Source organism: Meleagris gallopavo, chromosome 8 (assembly GCF_905368555.1).
Source record: "Meleagris gallopavo chromosome 8, MGAL_WU_HG_1.1, whole genome shotgun sequence".
NCBI classification, from domain to species: Eukaryota; Metazoa; Chordata; class Aves; order Galliformes; family Phasianidae; genus Meleagris; species Meleagris gallopavo.
This window is the reverse complement of record NC_139411.1, coordinates 22938444-22963225: the sequence shown is the minus strand read 5'-3', so window position 1 is coordinate 22963225 and position 24782 is coordinate 22938444. Positions and strand designations below refer to the sequence as shown.

The 24782-nt window shown below is 41.7% G+C and overlaps 1 protein-coding gene across 3 annotated transcripts; it reads right to left on the bottom strand.

The window, feature by feature from the left end:
* Positions 1-1437: 1437 nt before the first annotated feature.
* On the bottom strand, positions 1438-24780 carry PDCD11 (programmed cell death 11). Of its 3 annotated transcripts, none has more exons than XM_085229158.1 (36): positions 24703-24780; positions 24165-24282; positions 23490-23615; positions 23141-23308; positions 22083-22244; positions 21329-21452; positions 20779-20960; positions 20129-20236; positions 19465-19671; positions 19018-19142; positions 18317-18377; positions 17654-17800; positions 17274-17525; positions 16863-17006; positions 15998-16198; positions 15266-15436; positions 14670-14889; positions 13387-13539; positions 12950-13065; positions 12273-12796; positions 11724-11786; positions 11221-11317; positions 10616-10705; positions 10195-10297; positions 9491-9668; positions 8729-8785; positions 7359-7481; positions 6957-7079; positions 6575-6770; positions 6051-6173; positions 5577-5723; positions 4301-4548; positions 3499-3667; positions 3061-3214; positions 2503-2668; positions 1438-1895 (listed from the first exon to the last, which is right to left on the bottom strand). In XM_085229158.1, the coding sequence occupies exons 2-36, from the start codon at positions 24270-24272 to the stop codon at positions 1724-1726; spliced, it is 5508 nt and encodes a 1835-aa protein (XP_085085284.1). In that variant the 5' UTR covers positions 24273-24282; positions 24703-24780; the 3' UTR covers positions 1438-1723. The 3 variants fall into 3 exon arrangements, with proteins under 3 accessions (XP_085085284.1, XP_085085283.1, XP_085085285.1); XM_085229157.1 differs by having other exon boundaries at positions 24575-24770; XM_085229159.1 differs by having other exon boundaries at positions 24694-24764.
* Positions 24781-24782: the final 2 nt, after the last annotated feature.

Here is a 24782-nt window from a genome sequence, read left to right as displayed (position 1 = left end):
TAGCAGCAGCTGCTACTGGATGTTGCAAGAAAGTATCCTCCTCTAGAAGAGCATTAAGCATGAGTCCAGCACCCTGCTGTCCCTGGGGATAAGCAGTAAAACAACTTGCTTTTAGATCCCATTGGAATTGGGAATTAACTGAATGCTTAACTACTCAGCCTTGCCCACGCGGGGCATTCATAGAGACAAAAGGGCTGAGTCCTGCAGAACTCTGGCTTCAAGTTCAGAGCACCTACAATGAATGAGATTATTCAAGTTTACTGTTTCGAACTTGGGCAACCACTTGCCAGTGTCTACACCAGATAATCACTTCTTTGCATCCCTTGCTTTTTCCCCTCACTTTCAGTTCTCTGTCTATAAAAAAAACCATCACACCATCCGCATCTTATGGGACAAATACAAGACCAAGGATAAGACACCAATACCACTGACAGCGTATCAAAGATAGTTGGCTTTTTCTATGCAGAAGGTTAGCTGGGGATGATTTTTTTCCAGCACAGAAAAAACACTCTCTTCAACTTCAATGATTTATCTTAAAAGATGCCCAGTACTGAAAATCACTGACATTTTCTGTCATCAGACACTGGCTATTTGTTACAAGATGGTTGTTATCATGGGACACCTTGTAACTGGACATTGTATGCTTTAAAAGTTTTTTCAGCCAAAAAGGCCTAGAACATCCTGGGATATATTAGGAAGGACCTTATCTGAAAGCTAAAAGAAGTAATTCTTCCCTTCTACTCTGCAGTGGTGAGTCATCTGGGGTGATGTGTCCAGTGCTGGGTTCCCCAGTACAGAGATACAGTCGCTGGGCTTACCAGAGTGAGTCCTCCAAAGGAACAGGAAGATGGCAACAGGACTAGAGCATCCATCATACAAAGAGAAGCTGAGAGCTGGAGCCTTCAGCCTGAGGAAGAAAAGGCTCAAGCCAGATCTTATCCATGTATATAAATGCTTGTCAGGAGAGCATAAAAAAAAGGTAGAACCAGATTATTCTTAATGGTGCACTGGGACAGTACAAGAGAAAATGGGCACATGTTGAAATGCAAGAAATTCTATTTAAATGTAAGAAAATACCTTCATTTTACTTTTTTTTACTGTGAACGTAGTCAAACACCAGAATAGACTGCCAGAGAATCTGCGGCAACTCCATCCTTGGAAATCAAAACCAAACAGGATGCGGCCCCAGGCAATCTACTCTAGCTGACCCTGCTTTGAACAAGGGTTTGAACCAGATAATTTCCAGCAGTCACTCCCAACCTCATCCACACGATTCTGCATTGCTCTGTCAATTGTTAGAAGCATGAAAGAACTTCAGGTTAATCTTTCTACTAAGTATCAAAAAAAGTGAAAGGCACGATTCTTCTCTGCCATCTTGCCAGAGAGAAATCAGTAACACATCACTGTACCTAAACACAGTGAACCACAACAGCACCATTTCCATAGGAAAGTAGACCAGGTAGGGGTGATGTTTATACTGATTATAAAACAATTTGTACATAAAACTGTCTTCAGTCATCAACAGACAAAGATTATTTGTAACATTCAGACAGAGCTGCAAACATCTGCAAGCTTTAGATTCTTTAGATTGTTTGATCTTTCTACTTCAGTTCGGTCATAGACCAATACTCTTCAGAAATTCACTGTCCATGGAAACTCCACGCCTCTCAGTTCCCACTTTGCAATGGAGAGTGGATTCTCTCTGCTTTTATTTGCGCTGTGTTTAGGTGTCAGCGAGGGAACTCTTGGCCTCTACATACTCCAGTGCTGCTGTCTTAACAGCCATGACAGTTTCTGTTGTACCATATTTCTTTTCATAATCCAGGTAGCGCTTAAAGAAGAATTTCATCTTCTTTGGTGCTAAGTTCAGGTGTATGACCCTCTCAAAGATGTCCCTGCAAGAAACCGAAGTGATTCAGATTGCTATGCTGGTGACAGTACTCAACACAAGCCCTGTACATTGAGCCATTGAGCAAAGCACAGAAATTCATAGGAGACACAATCTCATGCCTCAAGAAAGAGATTCATGAGAACTGGTGAAAGCCTCAAAGCAGAAGCCTTCTTTACAACTGTAAAGTTGCAGGACAGTTTACACTAAGATCCAACCACTGTATTTGACCCGATGTTCATGAAATGCCTGCAGCTGGATCTACAGTGTGAGAAGCTGAACTTCCTTTTGTCATCTCAGCAAAAAAGAGACCATTCTCCTTAGTTACATGCCACAAGAGATAAAAGGGCTAAACCTTACTGAAAGCCCTCCAATTTTTGTTCTGCAGGTCACTCCTTATTATTAATTACTAACTCTGCCATGCAGATCTCCTTGGAGTCTTCCCAGACCTGGGGAGGACAAGCTTTTGCTGTTTTCTTTCTGTATGAGATACAAATTCTCCTTTGCTCTGGGAGGCCCTCAGCAGTATCATGTTGCAGGGCACTTGTGTTCTTTTCAGGTGTTACTCTAAGCACTAAACTGTCCCTTTCCCAGCCACCTATAGCACAACTCACCGTACTTCCTTCTGGCTGCCCTGTTTGATCATGATGTCCATGTAGATGGACCAGATATCTGTTCGCTTCGGGTAGCTGTTGAGGGTGCTCTCAAAAAGGGCCTTAGCATGTTCTGGGTCACCAAAACGGAACTCCAACTGTGCAAACCTTGAAATGACATCCACATCTGGAACAAGTAATGACATGTTAGGGGATCACAGCAGCCCTCTTTCCTATGAAGAGACACAAATTGAGTTATAATTACACAGAAATGGCAAGCACAGAGACAGCATCATCTCTGTTCAGAGATTACTGTGTAAAGTGATTCTGGTCCAAGGAGGAGGGTCAGAGTGAAGGAGCTGCAATTTAATTTTTGTTTGTTTTAAAGAGGCTTTACTATTGTTATCCAGACTGAAATTTCCCCTCCCCTTACAGTCAAGGAAAGCAGATTCAACACTATCTGGGCTGCAGTTTTCACTTACTATAATCACTGTCACATGCAGACATAACAGAAGGCAGCCCATCTATTGGAGACCCATAAATGCATAGTCTAAGTGATGGTTAGCAACGAGTGCTTACGTTCTTTGGTGGGTAGAGCCTTGAGAGCACGCTCCAAAAGCCTGTGTGTAGCTTCAGTCTGGCCTTGCTTCAGGAGGAAAGAGGCATACTTCAGCCACACTGATTTTTCCTGACGGAAACGCCTCAGCATTGTGTGGTACAATTCTTCTGCTTGCTGGAATGGCAAAGTTGGGTTAGATCACACAGATTCATAACAAAGCCCAGTAGCTCATTAAAGTCTCGCTCATGAAACTCTCGTTCCCGGCCCAAGTGTCTCTGAACATTTGTGAGAAGTAAGTACCAATAGTTCTTCGTCTGATGCCAACAACAACTATTAATCCCAGCTAGGAACAGGACAGGGCTTACGTCTGAGAGCCAGAAGCTTACGCAGCCAGAACTGGTGGTTTACTGACATGACAGAACAGGATACTTGCCTGGGAAGTGCTTGCACAATCTCACCTTGTACTTCTCAGAACTGGCATAGATATCACACAGATGCTGGAAGACTTTCAGAGGTTCATTGTACTGAACAGCTCTCTCAAAGACCTTCATCAGTGTCTCCTCAGTGCCATACATGTTCTCCAAGTTTAGAAGAGCAACCCAGACATTCAGCTTCTCTTGTTCTTCCCTTAAAGAAGATATGAACAAGAACATACAGCCTTTTATCAGCCTACATCAGCTTTTTGCAAGCCACCCAAAGACTTGCTGACTTGTAGCATGTTATCAAGACAAGTGAAAAACCACTCTTGGAATAAGCACAGCAGCTGTTTCATCCTACAACTTTTGATCACTGTTGTTTGTAACTAAAAACCAGGATAATTCAAGAGAACACAATGCACTTTACCATGCTGTGGAGATGCTTTAATACCCAAGGGTGTCGCCCTACAGAATGGGTAACAGGAGTTTCACAGTTTATTTCATTACTTCATTTATGGACATCACTAACAGCATTACGCTCTTCCAAACCCTTCCAACTACTCAGAGCTATGTCCGTATACTCAGTGAAACCCTGGGGAGCTACTGTGCCCACAAGCTGCAGCAATCCAGCTGCAGGCCAAGTGTAGTGACTCACACAGTACCTTCAAAGGGCCAGCAGACAATTGCTACCATTCTATTTAATTCTTCTGAGCTCACTGAAACAGAACTTCCCACTTCACATGCACACAACACACTGATGGCACTACCAGAGTTCTTCTTCCATCACCATTAATGTGCCATTAATTATTCTGTGAGGCAAAGAAAGGCAAAGCTCCACTATTACCTGAAACAGATTGTTTTAAGTGCTCTCTCTGCCACAGCTCTTGCCTTCTCAATCTCAGTAGCCTGGAGGTGGAAAGCCATATACTGCAGCCAGAGGATGGAGCTGTTGGGACTGCTCAGCACCAGACGGTCAAAATCATCTGCTGATTGGGGCTGACGACTGGGGTCCATCAGGGCTGCCTCTAATTTGCATAGCTCTTTCTCCTTCTTCTGCTTCTCCAGCTCCTTCTCCTTCTTTGTTTGTTTCTTCTGATGAAGGATTGGGGAAGAACAGATACTTTATGTCAGAATAGGCAGGCCCAGCTAAAGCACAGCCAGACCCCAGCATGTCCAAGGCTAGGCAGGTTTTTCAAGAAAAAGGAGCCAATTTTTTTCAGGAAGGAGGAGAACGACACCCTTACCCTCCACACAAACATAGTTCACACCTCCAAAAAAAAGAAGAGCTACATTAAATCTGATATCTTTTAATGAAATACATAAAGAGCTGAAAGTGCGTCATGAGCCTTGCATCCCAACTACAGGATCCACACTTTCACATCCACCCTTGCTTTTCTTCTTTAACCTCAACCCCTCAGGCTGGCATTCACCACCATCTTCCACTCTAAAGATTCAGGACACACGGGGAGAAATTGTGCAAGACTGGGGTATGTTGCTGGATCACCAGAGTGACTCAGGTCTAAACTAGAAAAAGACGACGGCAACTGCACCTTAGGCAAAGTATTTGCCATGTGTAGCCTCTAAAGAGGTAAGTTTTGAGGGACAGGAAATCCTGAAGAGTAAATATGAAAGCATTTCATGAGCTTGTTTCCAATTTTGCTGGATTGCTCAAACTGAAACAGCCTCCTAAAAAAAAAAAAAAATCTTAATCACAGTATAAAGAAGCACTTTTTTGTATTCTAAGAGGGCTGTAATTTGACAACATTTTCCATCTCCAGGCTTTCCTCTAAATTTAGAATAACAATTAAAAAAAAAAAAAAAAAAAAAACAGATGAAATCAAGAACAAGTATTTTAACTTCATTAAAGTGTTTGATCATAATTTTTTTTTTTTTTCCTCACATGTCTACGTGAGAATCTCTATTTCTCTTCTCTGCTTCAGAGATTACCTGCTGCTAAACCCAGCACTCAGTGTATTTCAGGAATTTCCGTATTAGTCACCAGAGATCATCCCTTGGGTTAAGAGGCTTTGCTCCCAGGCAACCAGACATGCAAGTATCAAGACAACACGTGATGGCCACCATGTGGTGTCTCCTGTGCAGGTGATACTAGCACACAGTACCTTAGACTGCAGATTCTCCTCCTCCTCCTCACTCTCCGAGCTCTCTTCCTTCTGATTCAGTACAGGCACTTCCACTGCATTTATGTCCTCATCCCAGGTGAAGCCTGTGGAAACTTGCAGCCTGGGAACTTCACCACATTTCCTTATCTGCTTGGAGGAAAACAGAGCACATTCTAGGTTTTAATCTTAAGATTTTACACTGAAATCAGACATAGATGCTGGTTGTTTGGGACACGGCCTACTGTGACAGCCTACCATTGACTTCTCCCGCTTGCAAACAGCTCACCAGAAAAACATTACTCTGGTCACCATTGCTGTAAGTGAAACCCAGTACATCGTGCACCATTCACAGCTGACAAACTGTTCCCTTGTACCTCTGGCAATGACAGTTACTGGCATCCCAGTTAGAACTGATACATTTCAATAGGGCTGCAAAGTTGTTCCCAACTTCACCTACTCCTTCCAACTTCTCACCCTAGATTTCTTCTCAGCTGCCTCTCCCTCCTGGTCACCATCCTCTTCTTCCCGGTAATACACTTCAATTCCACTGTCATTTTCATCCGATGGAGAAAGCTTCCTTTTTTTTGGCTTTGCTTCCTGCAACAGGGGGAAATGAGCACATGGTGAACGAAGACATAGGGAGTAAGTCTTATAGACAATTCTGAAGTCACAGTAATGAGTCTGGCGGCAGAGAAAGGGCAGTGCCCTGGCACAACTTTTCCCACTGTACTCTCATATAATGGAAACAAAAGAATAAACTCATGCTCACCTACATCTGTTGGCAAAATCAATAGAACAGCTCACACAAGCAACATAGATGGGCTGCTTGTTCAGTAAACTCCAACCCAAAAGGATCTGTTTCTCATCTTTACAGATCTCAAAACAAAAATTAATAATTTTTTTCCCTACTTGAATTCCCCAACCTGTCCCCAGGGGATCTTCAGCATAATTTGGGCCAAACAAGTCCTTTAGCATATCCTGAGCAATCACGTCCATACCTGCTCACTCTCAGAGTTCACTCTTCTCTGTTTTCTCTTCATCTTAACCTTTTCCTTCTTCTCCTTCTTATCTTCTTCTCTTTTCTCTTCCTCTGCACCATAGCGTGGTAAGCCTAGGGATTCAGGCAAGACGCTTGGCATCTCAGTGTCCTCAGGCAGGAGAGAGAGCTCAACATGATTTTCATTTTTATTTACACTTCAGAGTGTTGCCAGGAGCAGTGAGAGAGAAGAAAATAATCATAAAAACATTTAAGATGACTGTAATTGTCTGAGCTAGTCCCAATAATCTTTTGATCTTTTACTGTCCCTCCTTCTATTGCCATTTCCTACCTCATCTCCCTTCTACTAATTAAGAGCCCTTTTTCAAGAACCTTGCACTTACTCAAGGACCTTGGCAGTGAGCAGCTTTCCCTCTGGCAGGTATTTCTCATACAAGGAGTGTTTCTGTACAAAGTAAGGGGAAACGTTCTGGAACAGGATTCGGCCCAGAAGAGAAGCAGACAAGCTGAGAAGAAGAAAACATGTAAATAAATGGTCCATAACAGAAGAGAAAAAGCACAATGACTCTATCTGTGGAACCACAAGTTCTGTATAATATCACTCAAATTTTCCATATTTCAATTTCACAGGCTCAGGAATGTAGCAATAAATGTAATCTCAGAAATAAAAATGTCATTTTGCAACACAAAACTACATCAGACACTCCTTTAAAGATTCCAGAACTGTACATACAGAGTTTGCCAAGACCCCCCATTTTCCAGTATATTTTTATTTTGCTGCTCACCCAAAGAATACACCTGACGGAGTAACTGATTTGACATAGCCTCTTAATAGCTGGCCTTTTTTAACATCCTTAATACTTGTTATTTCAGCATCCTCCACTTTGCTGCTGTTCTTTGGGTTTAATCTAGAAGAAAAGAGAGGTAAGAAAATAAAGCACTCATTCATCTGAGAATACCACATTCTGCTCTAGATATTAAGCAAAGAAATAGGCATTAAGAACAGCTAGTATGTTCTGGAAAACATACCAGAGACATCCTTCACTTAATTCAAATGCACTAATGGACTATTTGCATCTTTGCCAAGTTATACATAGCATTAGAGAACAGATGTGGTGCTGTAAACAGAGTCAAACAGAACAAATTTGGGGCACCACAATTTAAATAGGATATAAAACTGTAACAGAATGTCCAAAGGAGGGCAACAAAGATAATGAAGGGTCTACAGAGCAGGATGTATGAGGAGCACCTAGGTCAGTTGGCTTGTTCAACTTCCTTACGGGGGGAGCAGAGGAGCAGGCACTGATCTCTGCTCTCTGGTGACAGGAACAGAAGCAAAAGGAATGGTATGAAGCTGGGCCAAGAGAGGTCAGGCTGGGAGCAGGGAAAGGCTCCTCACAGAGAGGTAGTCAGGCACCAGAACAGGCTCCTCAGGGCAGCAGTCACAGCACCAAGCTGACAGCAGCAATGTCTGGACAACATTCACAGACACAGAATTTGAATTTTGGGAGGTCTTATGTGGAGCCAGAAGCTGGATGCAATAATCCTTGTGCACCACTTCCATCTCAGGATATTCTATAATTCTATGAATAGATCAGCATGGCTTCCTCTGACACTAAAAAAAATGTAAAATGCAAAATGCTGTCTGAAGTTTTGTGCAAGAATGGCCATGTTTTTTTTCTTCCTCTCCTCCTTTTTCAAGATAGTTCATTCCAACACAGTTTGCATATCTTTGTTGTACAGAGAAGACAACACAAGAGACTCAGTTTTAAAAGAAGGCATTTAACACATTCTGTTCTTTACCCAAAATGGTTAAAATGCAGCTGAACACTGAAAGTAACACATTTGAATTGCAAATTCCAGGAAGGAACTTTTTCTTTCCTCCTAAACAAAAAGGAGTGTCAAATCAAATCTATAAACAGTGAGAAATAAAAATGCCATCTGAACACTCTTTATCAGCTCTACATTAAATGTCAGACTTTGCAGCCTTGTTGATACACAGGAAACAAGATCATCCTTTACAGAAAATAAATAAATAAATCTAGCTCTTGTCTTCTGAACACTTCACAGTGAACAATACAAAGCAATAGCAACTGGATTTCACCATCTTTTTTTTCCTCACTGGTAGGAGATAGTTTGAAGGGAAGACACCAACCTGGACTGCCGAAGAGATAACTGGATTTTGCCATTCTCATTGGAGAGGATGTAACATCTGCATAGCAGAATGAAGGGAGGAAACAAAGGGATTATTTTTTACCCTTAAATAAGGGCACACATGGAAACAGATATTTTCACCAGTAAAATGAAGCTCCAGGTGGAAAAAAAACACTCTGTCCCTTAGAGTACTCACTGCCTAACACAAAGCAGCATAACAGAAAAGTTCGTGACACCATCTGAAGGGCATTTTGAAACAAGTCTATTTGCTGTACCTAGTCTCTATTAGAAGCATAAAAGAACTGAAGATTGTTACAGCTGAATTACTTGACTCGTTTCACCCTCCAGCATTCCCAACAAGTTTGTGCAGTAGAGAAAGGCAATTACTCAAACATTATAAATGTAAAGGCAACTGGTTTGCCAAATAGCACACAGAACTATAGGAGAGCTGGGATAACTGACCTCCCTCAATCCCATCATCAGCTTAACTACAAGATTATCTTCTCTCAAATGACAGTCCAAGAAGGCAATCAAAGGGGGCTTTTTAATTCCTGAAAAGTGATGTTTCAGCCAAACACATATGAGGTTACAGACTTCTCTTCTAAACAGGCGACCCAGAAAGTAAGCATTATATCTTAGCAACAAGCTGAACCTTACAGATCTAACATCATCTTGTGGCAGTGAAAAAACTGTCACCAAATAGGAATACATTTCTAAGCCTTGTTGCTCGAAAGAACAACAAAGAACAACAAGAGTTACTGACCTGACAACTTTGCCAATTTTGAAGTCACTCAGAGGACTCTCTGTGTACTTATCGCTTAGGTGAAAGATACTGACTTTGCCAGTCTTCCCACCTGGCAGAGTGATGGTCAAACCAATGTGAGGAATCATTTTTGCTACCATGCCTACAGTGATGGTACCTGGTTCCAGTGACTGAATTCCTGGAAATGGCAAAGGAGGGAAAAGTCTTCATAATACTCTAAAAGCACGCAACCAAACTAACAGGGCTACTGAGCCAGTGAGGCTGATTTTAGTTGCATAGGTCACATACCAAACCCACTAGCTTCTGGCAAGGTGCAGTCTGTGCTCTCTCGGTCTATAGCAACATGCTCGCCATGAGAGCAGAGGTGAGATCCTTAACTGCACAGTTACAACATTCAGAATAACTTAGAGATATAGGCAGATGTACCACCTCATGTTTGAGGTCAGAAAGGAATATATTCGTATGTGCTTCAGATAGGACTTCTGTCTGAAACAGTAGGTAAGCAGTTCCTTAAAGATTTGACCCCTCTTACTTTGCACACTGCTACATCTGGGTCAGGGTCCAAGGGGTTAGTTCCATTTTACAAGGAGCTACAGCTTGGCTCTCAAGTGTAATAGCTTCCTTCACTGAGGAGGTCAGTGAAGATCCAATTCTGAGGAAAGCATTACATTTACTTGTGTCCTGCTGTTAAGGCTCCACTATACCTGTGAGTGACAAGAAGAGGTTTGTTTCGGTGGCATCTGTTCCAGTCACTGTAGCAGATAACGCTTGGCCATTTTTGAAGTTCTTTTCTGGATGTTTTAAGACCTGAAAGGGAAGAAGATTTCCACCTATTACCAGAAAAGGAGCTTTGCACAGCATTGATTTGTGTACACTCCTATGAAGCTTTAAAGTTTTCAAACACATCTTTGATGTGTTCCCATGACAGATAGCTCAGCTTTCCTTCAGTGGCTCAGTTAACCCAGACTGAACGAACTACATGCATCGACTCATCACTGAGGAGCAGTTATGCCTAAAGGGCACGTCACTGGACTGAGTTCACATGGATGTCAGAAGTGTCAATGGCAGTCACCTGCAGACATACACAGAAGAAAATTGTGTAGCTTACCTGTAATAGCCTCTTACCTTGGTGTTCAGAGACAGCAGCAGACGAGGAACTCTTCCTCGAACATCAGGGGCCACTTCTACCTCCAGCCAGTTTTTCAGGATATTGTACTGAAAAGACAATAAACAGCCAAAAACAGCATGAGACCTTTAGTGAATGACACCCCTTCTTCAGTGGACTCACTAATTTTTAAGGCTAGAAAGGACTACTTAAGCCTTGGCGCCTGCATCAAACAAAAATGGTGATTTCAGATCTACTCTTAAGCACATAATGCTGCTGTGATTCACATGCAAGCACACATAAAGGATCAGCAGTGAACATACTCAGTGCTGGTGGCATAAATAATTTATCAAAGCCTGTTTTGCTAGATTGCAGGGAGGGAAGCATCTGCTGGCAACAAACCAGCATGTTTAAGACCACCAGTCAACTCAATTCTCTCAAATATAGAAAAGTGCACCCTCCCTTTAGTCTTCTCATAAGACACTATGCTTTGCATGGGCCACTCCCATGGTTAATTAGGAGCCTGGTAGTGTCAGTTTGTTCATAGGTTTAAGCTAAAGCCTCTGGGGTTACCTCCACCTGCTGTCTCCTCCTAGCACACTTCTTAGGAAGACTCTGACCTCACCTTCCTCACAAAACAGGTGACTGTCTGTCCAACATTGTAGGGTCCAAGTTTCTCACAGGTGTCATCTCTCATTGTTTCAACTTTCCCTTCTATTTCACTGTTCACAAATAAAGAGGATACTAGTTAGGAGGTTTTGTCCTAGCAATGCAGATAGGAATTAGAAATCCAAGAAACTGTGGCAAGCCAATGTTACTGTGACAATGTCTTTGGGCTTAAGAGGGGAAATCTTTTCAACACGGTGGACATATCACAATTCAGTGGTATCACTTTGGCAGTTCATTAAGCCAAAAGGACATTCAAAGGAAATGGTGTGCATTTCACAGCATACACAGTTAGCAGATCTAAGTTAGGGTGAAAAAATGAGCAAGATGTTATGCTACACATGATGCTCCTTACTTCTAAATGGGTTAGCTCATTCCCAAAAGGAATGTAACAATACAGGGAAGCTACATGGATACAAGGCCTGTAAAGTGTGTATAGACAATATAAAGACCAACACTTACCTTGGTCGAATGCTGAGCTCTGGAACAGACCGTGTGAAGTGTGGATGGGTGATGGGCAGGTACCTAAAGAATATAAATAAGATCAAAGTTTCTCATCACTTCATCACACCCCAGTCACCTGTACTCCCTCCCTCTGCACTGCTGAAAAACTGTAAGCTCCTTAAAACTATAAAGGCCTTTCTGTTTTAGCCCTCCTAGTACTATTTCAGTGGCAACTTAGGTACCCAAAGTATTTAAACAAATTTAATCTCTGGAACCAAATTCTGCTTGCATTTAAGGTTCCTGCTGGACCTTAAAAGATTACACATCCTTCTTGCAATCTACACTCAAGATAAATCCAGTGACAGAGGTAGAGAGAGTCGATTCACTGCAACATGGGTCTGAGATAGAATATAACTGCAGATTTCCTCAGGTTCTCAACTACTCCAGAAAGGATAGCCACAACAGCATCTGGTAACAAAGAGAACAGCCTAGACCATTTGAATTAAAGTAATTTTTTGACCTTTCACATTCCCCTAATGTCAGTGATATTAGTGCTTATTTTCCCACCTGTGAGTGTTCACATCTCTGCCTCCAATGACCCGGGCAGTCACCTTCTGTCCAGCTTTCAGAGTGTACGTTGGAAAAGAGTATATGGGCACTTCATCCAGAATCTGGGATGCATGGATTGAACCCGTCAATTTGTCATCAATAGCAACTGTGACGTGCGTTGGTTTGACAGATTTAACAGTACCAGTAACAATATCACCCAGGGAAAGAGAGTGTTTCACAGCAGCAGCAAGTGTCTCCTCTAAAGCTGTCTCAGACTCCTTCCGGTCCCTTACAAAAGCATTCTTCTTCGTTGGGTCTTGTACTGCTAACACGACTCCAAGATCATTTGCCTTCACCGTTCTTAAGGTTGCATAGATTCTCTGTCCCACCTTCATTTTTTCTGAGTCAAAGCGGAAGGTATCATTGAAGTGAGAGGCTATGGGGACAGCTGCCAGCCGGCCTGAGTCCAACAGAGACACGATGGCAAACTCTTCTGCTATGTGCTGCACGATGGCAGGGTGCTGGGAGTTCTTTGTGAGCCGCTAAACAGAAATGGAGACAATGACATCCCTTGCTGAGATTTCGATTCCCTTTACTCAATCTCCTGCAGCTCTAAAGGAAGGAAAAGGCCTCCCCCCACTCAAAATTCATTATTCCCCTAGAGTGTGACACAGGAACATTAACATTAAACCTACTTGCTTGGCTCTTTTTTTTAAGAGTTCTTCTCGAAGAGAAACATACACCTTGGATGTGATGGCATCCACATGAAGAACCAGTCCCTTTGCTTTCTCACCAGGAACGACTTTTTTGCCTACAAACAAGAACAAAGAGGTTGTCTCCTGATGACAGTAAAGAACTTTGAGTAACTGAACTTGTGGCGCATGGCAGGCAGGAAGGGTCACCTCTGGATCAAGTTTAACTCATAAAAACTGCAGCGATAAAAAGACTACTTAACTGCTAACTGTAACTAAGTTACTCAAGCAAGATAGCAGAAAGGTAAACTAAACTTTGAGTTGTCCCTGCTCTGGTTAGAACCCTACCAGGTTGGATCCTCTCCTGAATGACTAATTTCAAGATGGAGGCTTCATACTACATGAGTGATACCCAAAGCAAGCAAAGAGAGGACCCCTACCTCCCAAGTGGTAGTGAGTAGCTGTTACAGTCCAGCCTCTGACACAGCTGCCACTGAAGAGTGCTGAGCCGTCCTCCATCACATCCTGCACAACTAGCTGCAGCTCCTTCCCAGGCACCAGCTCACTAAGGCACTGGGCCAAGCCAGACTCTTCTAGAAAAAGACAAAAAGTATTGGCAAGTTAATTTCTTAATAAAATATTTTCACATTTCCTTACAACAGCACGAACAAGCATTTATATCCACCTCCACAGCAGAAAACATAGTTTAGGCTCCTGGATCTGTAAAATAAGTACAAATAAAACACAGATATGTAAATTCTATGATCTAAAGAAAGCAGAAACAATTTCATGACATTAAGGATCTGATAACTCCAGAAAAAAAAATACAAGTTTAGTCACTGTTTTGCTTTACTGGTACATTACATTGCAGCCATTCACCCAGGCATACAGAAAAACTCCTTCAGGACTTCCAAGAGTCAGTTCTTCCAAAAGTCATTTTTCCATTAAAAAAAAAAAAAAAGAAAAAGAAAAAGAAAAAAGGAAAAACCACATGCTTACAACTCTGTTTAAACATTAGAAAAGTTTCAGAGCTTGGCACAATATTCATATATCCAAAAGCCCTTTGAAGCTTAACATCTGGTTACTGAGCACAGAAATTGGGTCAGTAGGCTAAGGATCTTATAATAAAAGAGCATGCAGTGCAAAAAATTAACCACTGCCAGATTCAAAGATAACAGACAACTATTTGTGTGACACAACTGTGAAATTACTGCCACTTGATGCCCCATTCCTTAACTTTTAGACTGATTCATAAATCAATTACAAATTTTCACAATAAAAAAAAACATCCCCAATGCTGGAAAAAGGCTTTGGTCCACAGAGAATCCAATCTCACCCCGGCCTGTTTCATTTTCACCTACATAGACACTTTTGAGACACCCATCTACTGGATCCACTGCATCTTCATTACTCTTCCAATATAGTGGCCTTAAGGTTCATCTATTTTACCCTCACTTTTCAAGTTTCAACTTCAAATCAATGTAAGAAACCTAGCAGACTCAAGTGAAAAGAGATTCTTGGTCCTGTTACAGCTCTAATTCCAAAAAGTCTTCTTGTCAATGGAAGACACTGCACATATATCCTTTTTCTAATAAGCTCCTCTAAAGAGCCAAATCTCTGCTTGAACTTCTTAAATTATAAAAAAAAGTTTTCCTTTTTTGTTCATCTGAAGAGTGTTTTTTAAGATAAGATCCTCTTTGGCAGAACATATGCAATCTTTTACCTCTTCTCCTCAACAAGTTCTTGATTTCCTCCATCTCCTTGAAATACTGATTCAGCAGTGAAAAGCTCTCTGCAGCTGAATCTCCAGAGCTGCACTCCGACACCTTCAGATTGAGGAGCACACGCTGCTTCTCCTCATCGATGCTCATCACCTTTGCAATTACAGTCTGTCCCACCACAAAGTGGTCCTTGGTGTCTGTCACAAACTTGTCACTCATGCTCTGTGCAGAGGAAACAAAGTGGCAAGGATTACTGGACACAGCTGCTAACTGCCAGACATTGGCAGTGCTTTTCTAGAGAAGGGTTTGAGTTAAGACTTAACGAAATTACCAAGTGAAATTAGCCAAATTAACAAAAAGCTGTCAATTAAAATGAATTATTGAAGTTACTTGAAATCTCTGACTGAATAATGTCCCTTACTTCATTTGGGAAGTGAATTAAAACGCAAACATCAAGGCAGCATTTACCACACTGTGAGGAAGCTGTCCAAACACAGGACACCCAGTCCTACTGCTCCTTGTTTAAAAACCGTGTTTCAGCCTTTCCTGATGATTACACCCATGCTGTTTTCTGAAGTCAAGTGAGTGCACGACTTACCACTTTAGGTGCCAGTCCTGTCACACCAAAAGGGAACTCCACAAACACTCCAAAGGGCATAACCTTCCTCACATAACCAGTCAGCAGCACCCCAGGCTGGATTTCAGAGAAACTTCTCACAACTTGCTCTTCCTGTACAGCAGAAATCACTGCAGACTTCCTGCACAAGATCTGAATAGACAGTTAGGAAAAATGGGAAGATGAATAAAAGGAGCCTGATGCCAGTCTCTTGATGCTGCTAGCTATTGGGCTATAGCACTTTTTACACACTAAGCAGTACAGGAGCCCAAATTCCTGCAATTTCACTTGTCATATTGATCTCCCTACACTAAAATTTAACAAATGCTATCTCTTAAGTTACTCAGCATTAATGATGCTTGCTTCATCCAGCTGAACTGAAAACTTCCTAATATTTCAGTTCCTGCTTTTGGTATAAAAATTGCAACATTTTTTCTAAGGTTATGATAAGATTAACACTGATTTCCAAAAGCTGTTTGGGAAGCTCAGCAGTTTCACAATCAAGTCCTCATCTCAATGGGATTCTAGCAGCAGCAGAGCATCACTCAACAAGCAAATTATACTAGCTCTCTGAAGCATCAATAGGTACTTCTGCTTCAACACATTAACTAGCAAATATTTTGTTCGTTGCAGATACTCCAGATTTCTAACAGATTTATTTTTTTTCTTCTCCTCCATCACCCTCATTTGATTTGTTGAGATAACAAAGGATACAATACGGTCCCCCTTGTCACTCAGGCACATAACTCTGGGCAAGACATCTCCCTCTTGAAGGCAATGCCACAGGAGCTTAGAGTTAGCAACAAAGTCAGAGAGGTGCCCTGTAGGAAGCCAGGCTATCACATCATCTCCATCTTCTAAGATAGAAACCTCGAGCCCATTCTCATTCTTCTTCAAGACTTTCACATCAACCATCTGAAAAGAGAAGAAATAGAGTGATATAAAAACTGAAGTGCCTTTGAAGTATGCACAGGGTACCAAATGCTGGCTTTTGACAAGGCCTCCCAGCCATGCAAGAGAGAACCTCACATCAACAGGACTGAGCCTCAGAAGCATGCCAGCTCTGACAGTAAAACAAAAGCAATTCTCAGCTTCCAGCAAAATCAAAGACTACAAAGACTCTCTTGCTTATGACTTTCTGTCTGAAGAGTGAAGGGAATCATTTAATCACAATTTAAAAACAACAACTGTCACGTTCCTGCAAACAGTAACATCTGTAGGGTGTTGGAAACTGTTCATTCCACAATACAACAGGCAAGCATTTAAGAAACATTTCTCTGAAGTGCAAAATCAGCTGCTTTTGGAGTGAACATTAACAGCATCCAGAAGAAAAAGGACTTCATCAAAGAGCAAAAGTACTATTTGGTACTTCCAAGAAGACTGAGCTGAGTTTCCTTTATCCTGACTTCTGACAACACAGACCTTGGTTTTGATCTGACCACAAAATAAGAAATGCATATTTAACACTGGTTCCTGACCTCCAGCAGCCTTTTTTTGAAGCAGAGTTGCTCAAAGTGACTACGGATTTTTTAGAGAACACTTAGAGGCAAAAAAAAGGAATAGTCATTGAATTCAATACCTCTCCTATTTGATATTTCACTTGCTGTTTCTTCTTTGGAGTACACTCAGTTCTGCCTTCAGGAACAGGCTTGCTTGATAACCTGAAGGACAGCAAGAGTCTTTCCTGCTGGGGCTCACATTTTAAGACCATTACTTTAACAACCTGTAGCAAAAACAAAACAAAAACAAATAAAGAAACCACACACCCTGGGAAAAAAAAAAAACACTATGTGAGATAGTCAAAAAAGAGCTATCTCTTTCACATGCTCTATTTAAATAGATGAGGCTAACTACTACCCAAAGAGAAAGGTGAACACCTCTTGGTGTACTTGGCTTCTCCAAGAAAAAACTCAAATCAAAGCCAAATCACAATTGCAGATTTCTCCTTTGCATTCATTCACACAAGGCTTGACATAGTTAAAATAATTACCTGGCCGTCATGGAAGACTTTATCTGGACAAGATATGGGCTCTGAGCTCAGCTCATTCTTGGGTACCAGACCTTTGACATCATTGTAGAACTTCACAATGCAGCCAAATTCCCTTGCACACACCACAAAGCCATGTGTGATCAGACCTGGTTCTGCATCTTCATAACTGGAGAGAACTGGAAGCTTTGATTGCACAAGAGTTTTCTTTAAAGTAAGGAACAGCTTCTTTTCTTCAGGATTGCACTCTAACACCTACAAAAGCAGAGTAAAACAAGGTTCAAAAAGCATGTCTTCCATTCTCCAACCAACACAGCAGCTAAGTAGTCAGAATGAAATACAGCCATTTAAAGCAGCTGGAGATCCTTTCAAACAGCTCTCACCCGACACCTGACTTCATCTCCTACGTTGTACTTCTTCTCAGGCTGCTTCAGGATCACATCAGCAAGATGCATGGATGGCACAAGCCCTTTAATTCCATCAGTAACTTTCACCTGCATCCCAATGGGTTTCAGAGACAATACTTTGCCCTAGAGACCAAAAGAGAGAAAATGATCAATAAGTTCAGCATGAAAAGTAGACTACACACACGTAAGAAGCAATTTGGACACTGCACCACATACTACTACTAAATTTCACAAGCTCCATAGAATAAAATCTTAGTCTAACCCACACCAAATTAGTAAACATTTTACACATTGCATAATGCTGTTTTACAACCTAAACAGTCTACTTCTGTAGAATTCCTATCAACTCAAGATTGTTTCCAGAGATACAACCAACACAGCCATGACATAAATATAAGAATGACTGTGATTGCCTTGCCACCATTAACAAAAAGCTGAACAAAACAGAGAAAGATGAGTATCACACTTTGTTATCGAAATCCTTAGAAGGAAAATTTTTTCTTCTCACTCTATCTACCACAAGACTGGATCAGAAGTTGAATGAATATACACATTAAGCAGAAAAAAAAATGTATGCTATCTAGAAAATTTCTCCAAGTATAACTGCTGCATAGTGTCAGCAGTGCTTCAGGAGCTCACCTGCATGACATCCCCCGTGTGAATATCTTGGTATCGCAGGAAACGAGCTTCAATAATCTGACTAGGAAAGAGAGAGAACAAGAGGTGAACTGTCAGGCAACTCAAAAAAAAAAAAAAAAAAAAAAAAAAAAACAGGATAAGAGGAAACAATATCCTTTTCATTCTCCTTTTCACTTTGTCTGAAGTATCCTTTATACCACACATACCCAACACTCTATATCACCAAAGTTTTGTGCTTTACCCCAAGTGACCCATCTTGCAAGAGGCACTCTGGATAAAGGTCAGGGAGGTTCACCAGTTTCCATTCCTGGAGACAACCACCAGGCATGGCTCCATGGAAAGAGAATCCATAACCTGCACTGCCTAAAGCCACAGGTAGAAATACTAAGAGGGAGGAGCAAAACGGGCTGGGACTTGGAAGACCAAGGTTCAGCTTCCTGTTCAGTTATAGTCTTCTGACATGACCACAGCAGAAACCATTTAGTCCGGCTTTAGCCCACCACACGTATATATGTATGTATATGTTCCTACAGTTAGGAAAAGAGCAATGTGATATCCACACAACCTGACATGATACAACACAGATAAAAGCTAAAAACTTCAAATGGCAAGTTCCAGTTCCACAAAGCAATGCAGTACTCTCCACTGACCAAACCCTTCTGATCCTTCAACCAAATTTACTAGAAGTCTGTAAAACTTACTGCTTCAGAGATACTATGCACATCTCATCCATCAGGCTGTAGTCAATGATCCGACACTTATGCTTACATCCAGCTTTGAACGCTGCAGGTTTAAAAGATTTTCTGGTTTTTGATAGATGTTTCAACTACAAAAACAAATGGGAATTCAGTGTTTGGAAAACAGAAACACTTATATAACCCTTAGGTTGAAGTAGTACAGCTGACAAAAATAACTCTTCTAACACACCCTTCAGGCAGCAAGTTGTACTAGCTCTTGTGCAACAATTCACCTACATCCCAACCCAAACAGGGGAGGCTGCATCTAAACAACACCCTCCACATTATCTTGATTTTTTTAATTTGTCTCACGAAGAACGCTAAGGCAGGAAATAAAACTTAGTCTTAATTTCCTTCCCCAAGAGGCTAAGAGATCTCTGAAGGAGTTCCCTTCACTGCCCTGGTACCTACCCGTGCAAATGCAAGCATGCCATCATCAAGCTCAAAGACAGCACCAAACTGCTTGTAGAAAGCCTTCACTGTAGACTCTTCCACTACCGCCCCCATGCGATCGTTGGAGAGCTGGTTTGGGGATCCTCCAGGGCGGAGGAAAGCCTGCCGCAGAGTGAGATGCACCACCTTGGAGGTGGGGTGGGTAGAGAGGATGCAAGCCTTCACCTATTAGATAATGTTTGTTATCAGTATAACATCACTATACATACAAAACTGAAGGACGTGATATTGTTCAGGGCTTTAGACATTACATTTGATGCCTGAACTCTGCTCACATAAGAGCACTTAACATCTTCTCAGCTTCAGCAGTTCCATAGATTGGATGTTTTTTTGCATTCATTTGTTGTTTATGGCCTAGTCTGGTACAAATGCAATGAGCAGAAGACAACCATAGAACTCATTTGCCATCATTCACGAGTTTCTCTTGCTTTCCAAACAAGTCTTCCATTACCCCAGGAATGGCTATGCTCTTTACAGCCCTAAAGCAGCTATGATAATAATTCAAATGAAAGATAAGACAGAAAAGATTCCACTGAAAAACACCCTTCCTCAAAATGCTGCTGAAGAAGATCACAGATGTTGCAACATAATAATTCCAGCCAGGTTTCATCCTCTTCCTTACCACTTGATTTGGAGAATAATTTGTGGATTTCTCTGGGTCCACGTGCATGAAATCCACAATACCAGTGAAGGAAGACAGAAAGGTCAGACTGATACCCAGTGGAGCCACCTGGAAGGGGGAAGGAAATTATACATGAAGATGCAAAAAAATAAGATAAAATTAAGAAGTCAATCAGTTTTCAGAAACAGAGAGCAATTCACACATTTCACAAGAAGTCACCTTGCACTAAACAAGCACATCAAAACAGACAACTGCTAACAATTCTGTTTTCTACACTGTTTTGTAAAAACAATCCTTCACATTTTCCCCTATGTTGTCCTTACTCTGACAGTGCTGCAACAGTGTTGAATACTTTCCTAGGCATAGACCACAGAAAAAAAATCATCCTGTTCTTCTCTATGGTTTATTGCCATCTCCTGGCTGAAGCCTCTGTACTCACAGTATCAGAAGCATGGCAAAGATCAGACCTTAGGTGAAACCACTGGGAACACCTCACTGAAAACAGTGTCTGCTCTTTTTGTATAACTAGACCCAAACACAGAGTTTTACAGCCTACCAATTATCATGTCCACTTAACCTTTACTTCTTCAGGAAGGCCAAAAAAAGAATAATGAAAAAGAAAACAACCCACAAACAAAAACACAGATTACCTTCTGCACTTGAGCTTTTACCACCAGCCCTGGCAGTAGATTAGAGAGTGTCCAGTTCTGTTGCTCTGTTGCAATGGATGCAGCAACCTCTGATCGATCAGCAGACAAACGGACCACTCTTCCCTCATTCTTTACTTCCTCAATGAGGCAGTTCAGGCTTTGCCCTATTTTCAAGTCCGACCCTACAAAGGCAAGCCACAGCATAAATTCCCTTCCAGGAACATTAAGTGGTTCTCTTTTGTCTGTAGTTATCTCCAAAGCTTTTTCGGAGTTCCTTCTATTTTAAGAAGCTAAAAGACCTCATCAAAGTGAGGTCTACTACAGCCAGCAAGGATCAAAGGGCTTGGAACAACAACGTGGTCTGGCAGAAAACAGGGAACCTAGTGGCTTGTTGCTTATCAGCCACTGCTGTTTTCAACAATTTGCAAAGACTCCATCGTGACCTAACACTCACTGAGGTGCACTAACACCACAGATACAGTGAGCTTCAATCCCTTTCATTCTCCACATCTATTTTAACGTCAGCAGCTCTTACTGTCATACTACATACCTCTCTTGACTGCTTTGATGTAATTTTGGGCTTTCTGATGAGGAAGGAAAGCATGAGTCCCTCTGACTCCAATATCAATGAGGTAGCCATGGTCTTCTACACTACGCACAAATCCAGAGAGCAGCTTTTGGGAGGGAAACATTGCAATTCAGTAATGTGAAGAAACAGCTGAATCTGCAAAGAATGCACCTCTAATGATTGATTTACCACACAAGTACTCATTTGTTTCATGAGGCCAGAGAACAGTTTTGCAGAGCAAAGAACGAATGCAACATTCTTTCTTACTAGATAGCTCACCTGACAATGGGAGTCTGAACTCTATCCTTTCCAGCTATGTATGTATGTATGGAGTTAATGGACAAGTAGGATGAAAATAAAAATGGAATGCTCAACTATAGCAGGTGCTCTAACTGCAGACACAAACTTGCAATCATAAAGCTGGAAACACAAAAATTAAACAACCAAGCACCTCTAAGAGATAGGCTGTTAAATACTACCCTCTGCATAAACAACAAACTTATGCAGAGAGAAGTAACTGCATAATTTGCTCAAATAAAAAAAAATAAATAAATCAGATGAATGGTTTCATGGGTGACAGCCTGCAGGAACATAACCAAGATTCAACATTGCCCTCTCCTCCCAGGTCTATTCCTCTGGTGGCAGCAGCTTCCTGTGCTGTTCTGATAGCATACAAGGACAAACTCATGCACTGCAAGAAGCACCTCAAAAGGCTAGAAAGGCTGTGAACACATACCATGCCTGATGTTAGTGCTGATGCATTCAGACCTTTGTTGACATTTTTAGGGTTGATGGACAACTTGATACTCCGACGTCCATCGGCACTTTTCTCAACACTGGTCACAACGCATCTGACCAACATCCCTGGAGAGTACAGGTCTGAGAGAGAATTCAAATCCTGCCCAGAAACATGATCAAAAGTAAGCGAGCATATAAATATAACAACATTAATTTATGCAAGAAGGCCAGAAATAGTTACTGAATTTTTGAAGTTACTGAGTTTTTGAAATAATTTTGAAATAAAAATCCCTAGGAAAGTCCTTGATCTCTGACAACACTACAATAAAAGGCAGGAAATATCACAAACACCACAATCTCAATATAGAGGCAGGGAAAGTCTGCTAAGCTTTGCTTAAATAGAAATACCAGGCAGGACAGAGCCAAGATGTTGCAGCTGAGGACCAAAGTACATCTTCAGAGCCAGACACCAACCTCATCCCCTTCTTTAACAAAGAAAAACATCACCACCAACTAGCTAGCATCCAGCACATCGTATATTCCACAACAACCTAGGGAGAGCTGACACTGCATAGACAGAGTAGCAGGTTACTCCATCCTCTTTCTTTCCAAGAAGCTGCATTATCAGGAAATTGAAAATATTGTTTGAAATAGCTGGGCTCAGAGAAAATATACATTAGCACTATGCAGCATGACGTATGTAGAAACTCAACAAAATTATAAGGACCACACTATTCCCCCCAAGCTCTCTGTGAGACACTGGCATCCTCACATCGTCTTCCAACCATTTAACTAACTTCCTCATTTAACTGCCCACAGCCAAGGATCAGTATTTAACTACTGCAGCAAAAAGAAAGCACAAATCTATCCAAGTTTAACAGGCTATCTATGAAGTTCATGCAATATTTAACCAAGGCTAAGTTGCTGCAGGCAATCAAACTTAAGCTATCTGTAAGACATCAGAAACTAGGCTCTTAAGCAAGCCTTCCGGGTTGATTCTGAGTTAATTTCCTCTAGGTCCCAGACAGAAATCACAGCCCTGACCCACAGTCTCACCTCCAGCAGCTCCCCTTGGGTCACTTGCTCGTTCAACAATTCACTGTAGGCATCGCTGATCTGCGTGACTGGCACAAATCCTGTAAGTCCGTTGGGCAAGCTGATGACAAGCTCAAAGAAAGTGACCTCTTTTATACAACCAAGGAGCAGCATCCCCTCACAGATCTCCTGGGAAAACAGAAAGAACAGCACACAGTGGTTATCTTGGCAAGTCAGTGATAATAGTGTGGTAGACATCCTGAGTTCCTGCTGTATGTTACAGGTTTTAAATGGGAAAGGGAAAACACAATTTTTTTTACCAAGCTCAGTAAGGGAGAGATAAAATAAAATAAAACATTTATCCACAAACCTGAATTGTGAGTGGTTCAATAGCAATGTCTTTAGCAGGAGCCTTTTTGTCTGCCTTGAACTTCTTCTGCTTCCTATGATCCCCTTCGCTCCTTTTTCTTTTCTGCGTTTGTTCTTCATGGTGAATCTAAATTAGATTATAAGCAGAGAGGAAAGGAATTAAAGTAGACAGCAAGATGAACATCATGTTAAGGCATAACTCAACTGTCAGGAATAAAGTTAGATGAAAACACAAGATTGGAGAAAAAACAAAATAAGCACGTTAATTTCTATATGCCTTCTTGGGAGTCTTCAAAAATATTCCCTTTTAAGCTGAGACCAATCTTTTATAAAACTGAATCACAGAAGCAGAGAGAAGCAGTAAAAGCAAACTGCACCATGCTCCACGGAACAGAGAAAGACTAAATTTAGTTTGTATGCATGCAACAGCTCTAATGGAACAATGCAAGTATCTCAGCACCAGATGCTTGTGCAATATCTGCTGGTAATTTTCACTGCACTTCCCTGACATCCCATTCAACATGTATCAGATAGCTGGGATCTTTAAGAGATCAGAAGCAAGGAGGATGCCAGCAGTTATCTCTTCATAGAAGTTTTTTCTAGAGGTTATTATAGAAGTAAGGGACAGGAAGGATTTTAGGTCATATTCTGACGGTGGTTGGAACTCTTGACGTACATCAAACAAGTTATCCTGCTCAAACTTTGGTTTTGCTTTTTTTCCTGTTGTCTCTGTAGGCTTCTTCTGGATTCCCCCTCGAGGAAAGTTTTCTTCCATGGATGCCATGCCCGTTCTTCTATAGAACAAATGACAAAACAGAAGTTAAACATGCAGTTGTTAGACTTGCTCCTTGTTAGACTTGACACTGAAAAGGTATAAGACTGAATTATCCAAGAAACTACGAAAAAAATCCAGATGGCTGCTTCCCAGGCGGTCAGTGAGGAAAAACAAAAAACTCACAACGTATCTGACATTTCGCTACGCTGAAGCCTTACGTGGCCCCATCTAAACACGTGCCTTACCACTAATTAATCACATTTAATGTCGTCTGTCAAACACCTAACGCCTCTTTACCCACGGAAACGTACAACGAAAGTCCAGAGAAGGGTGGTAAGCAGCAAACACCTTCCGCAGCCGCTGGCACAGCCCGCACCGCTCAGCCCACAGAGACCCGGACTCCCCACCCCAGGCCCGGCCTCAACGCCACCTCCCACACCGCTCCAAACTTCACGTGCACCGCTCTCCGCGCGCCCCCGGAAGCGGTACTCCAAGAGAAGGGCAAAGGTCAAAGGGCGG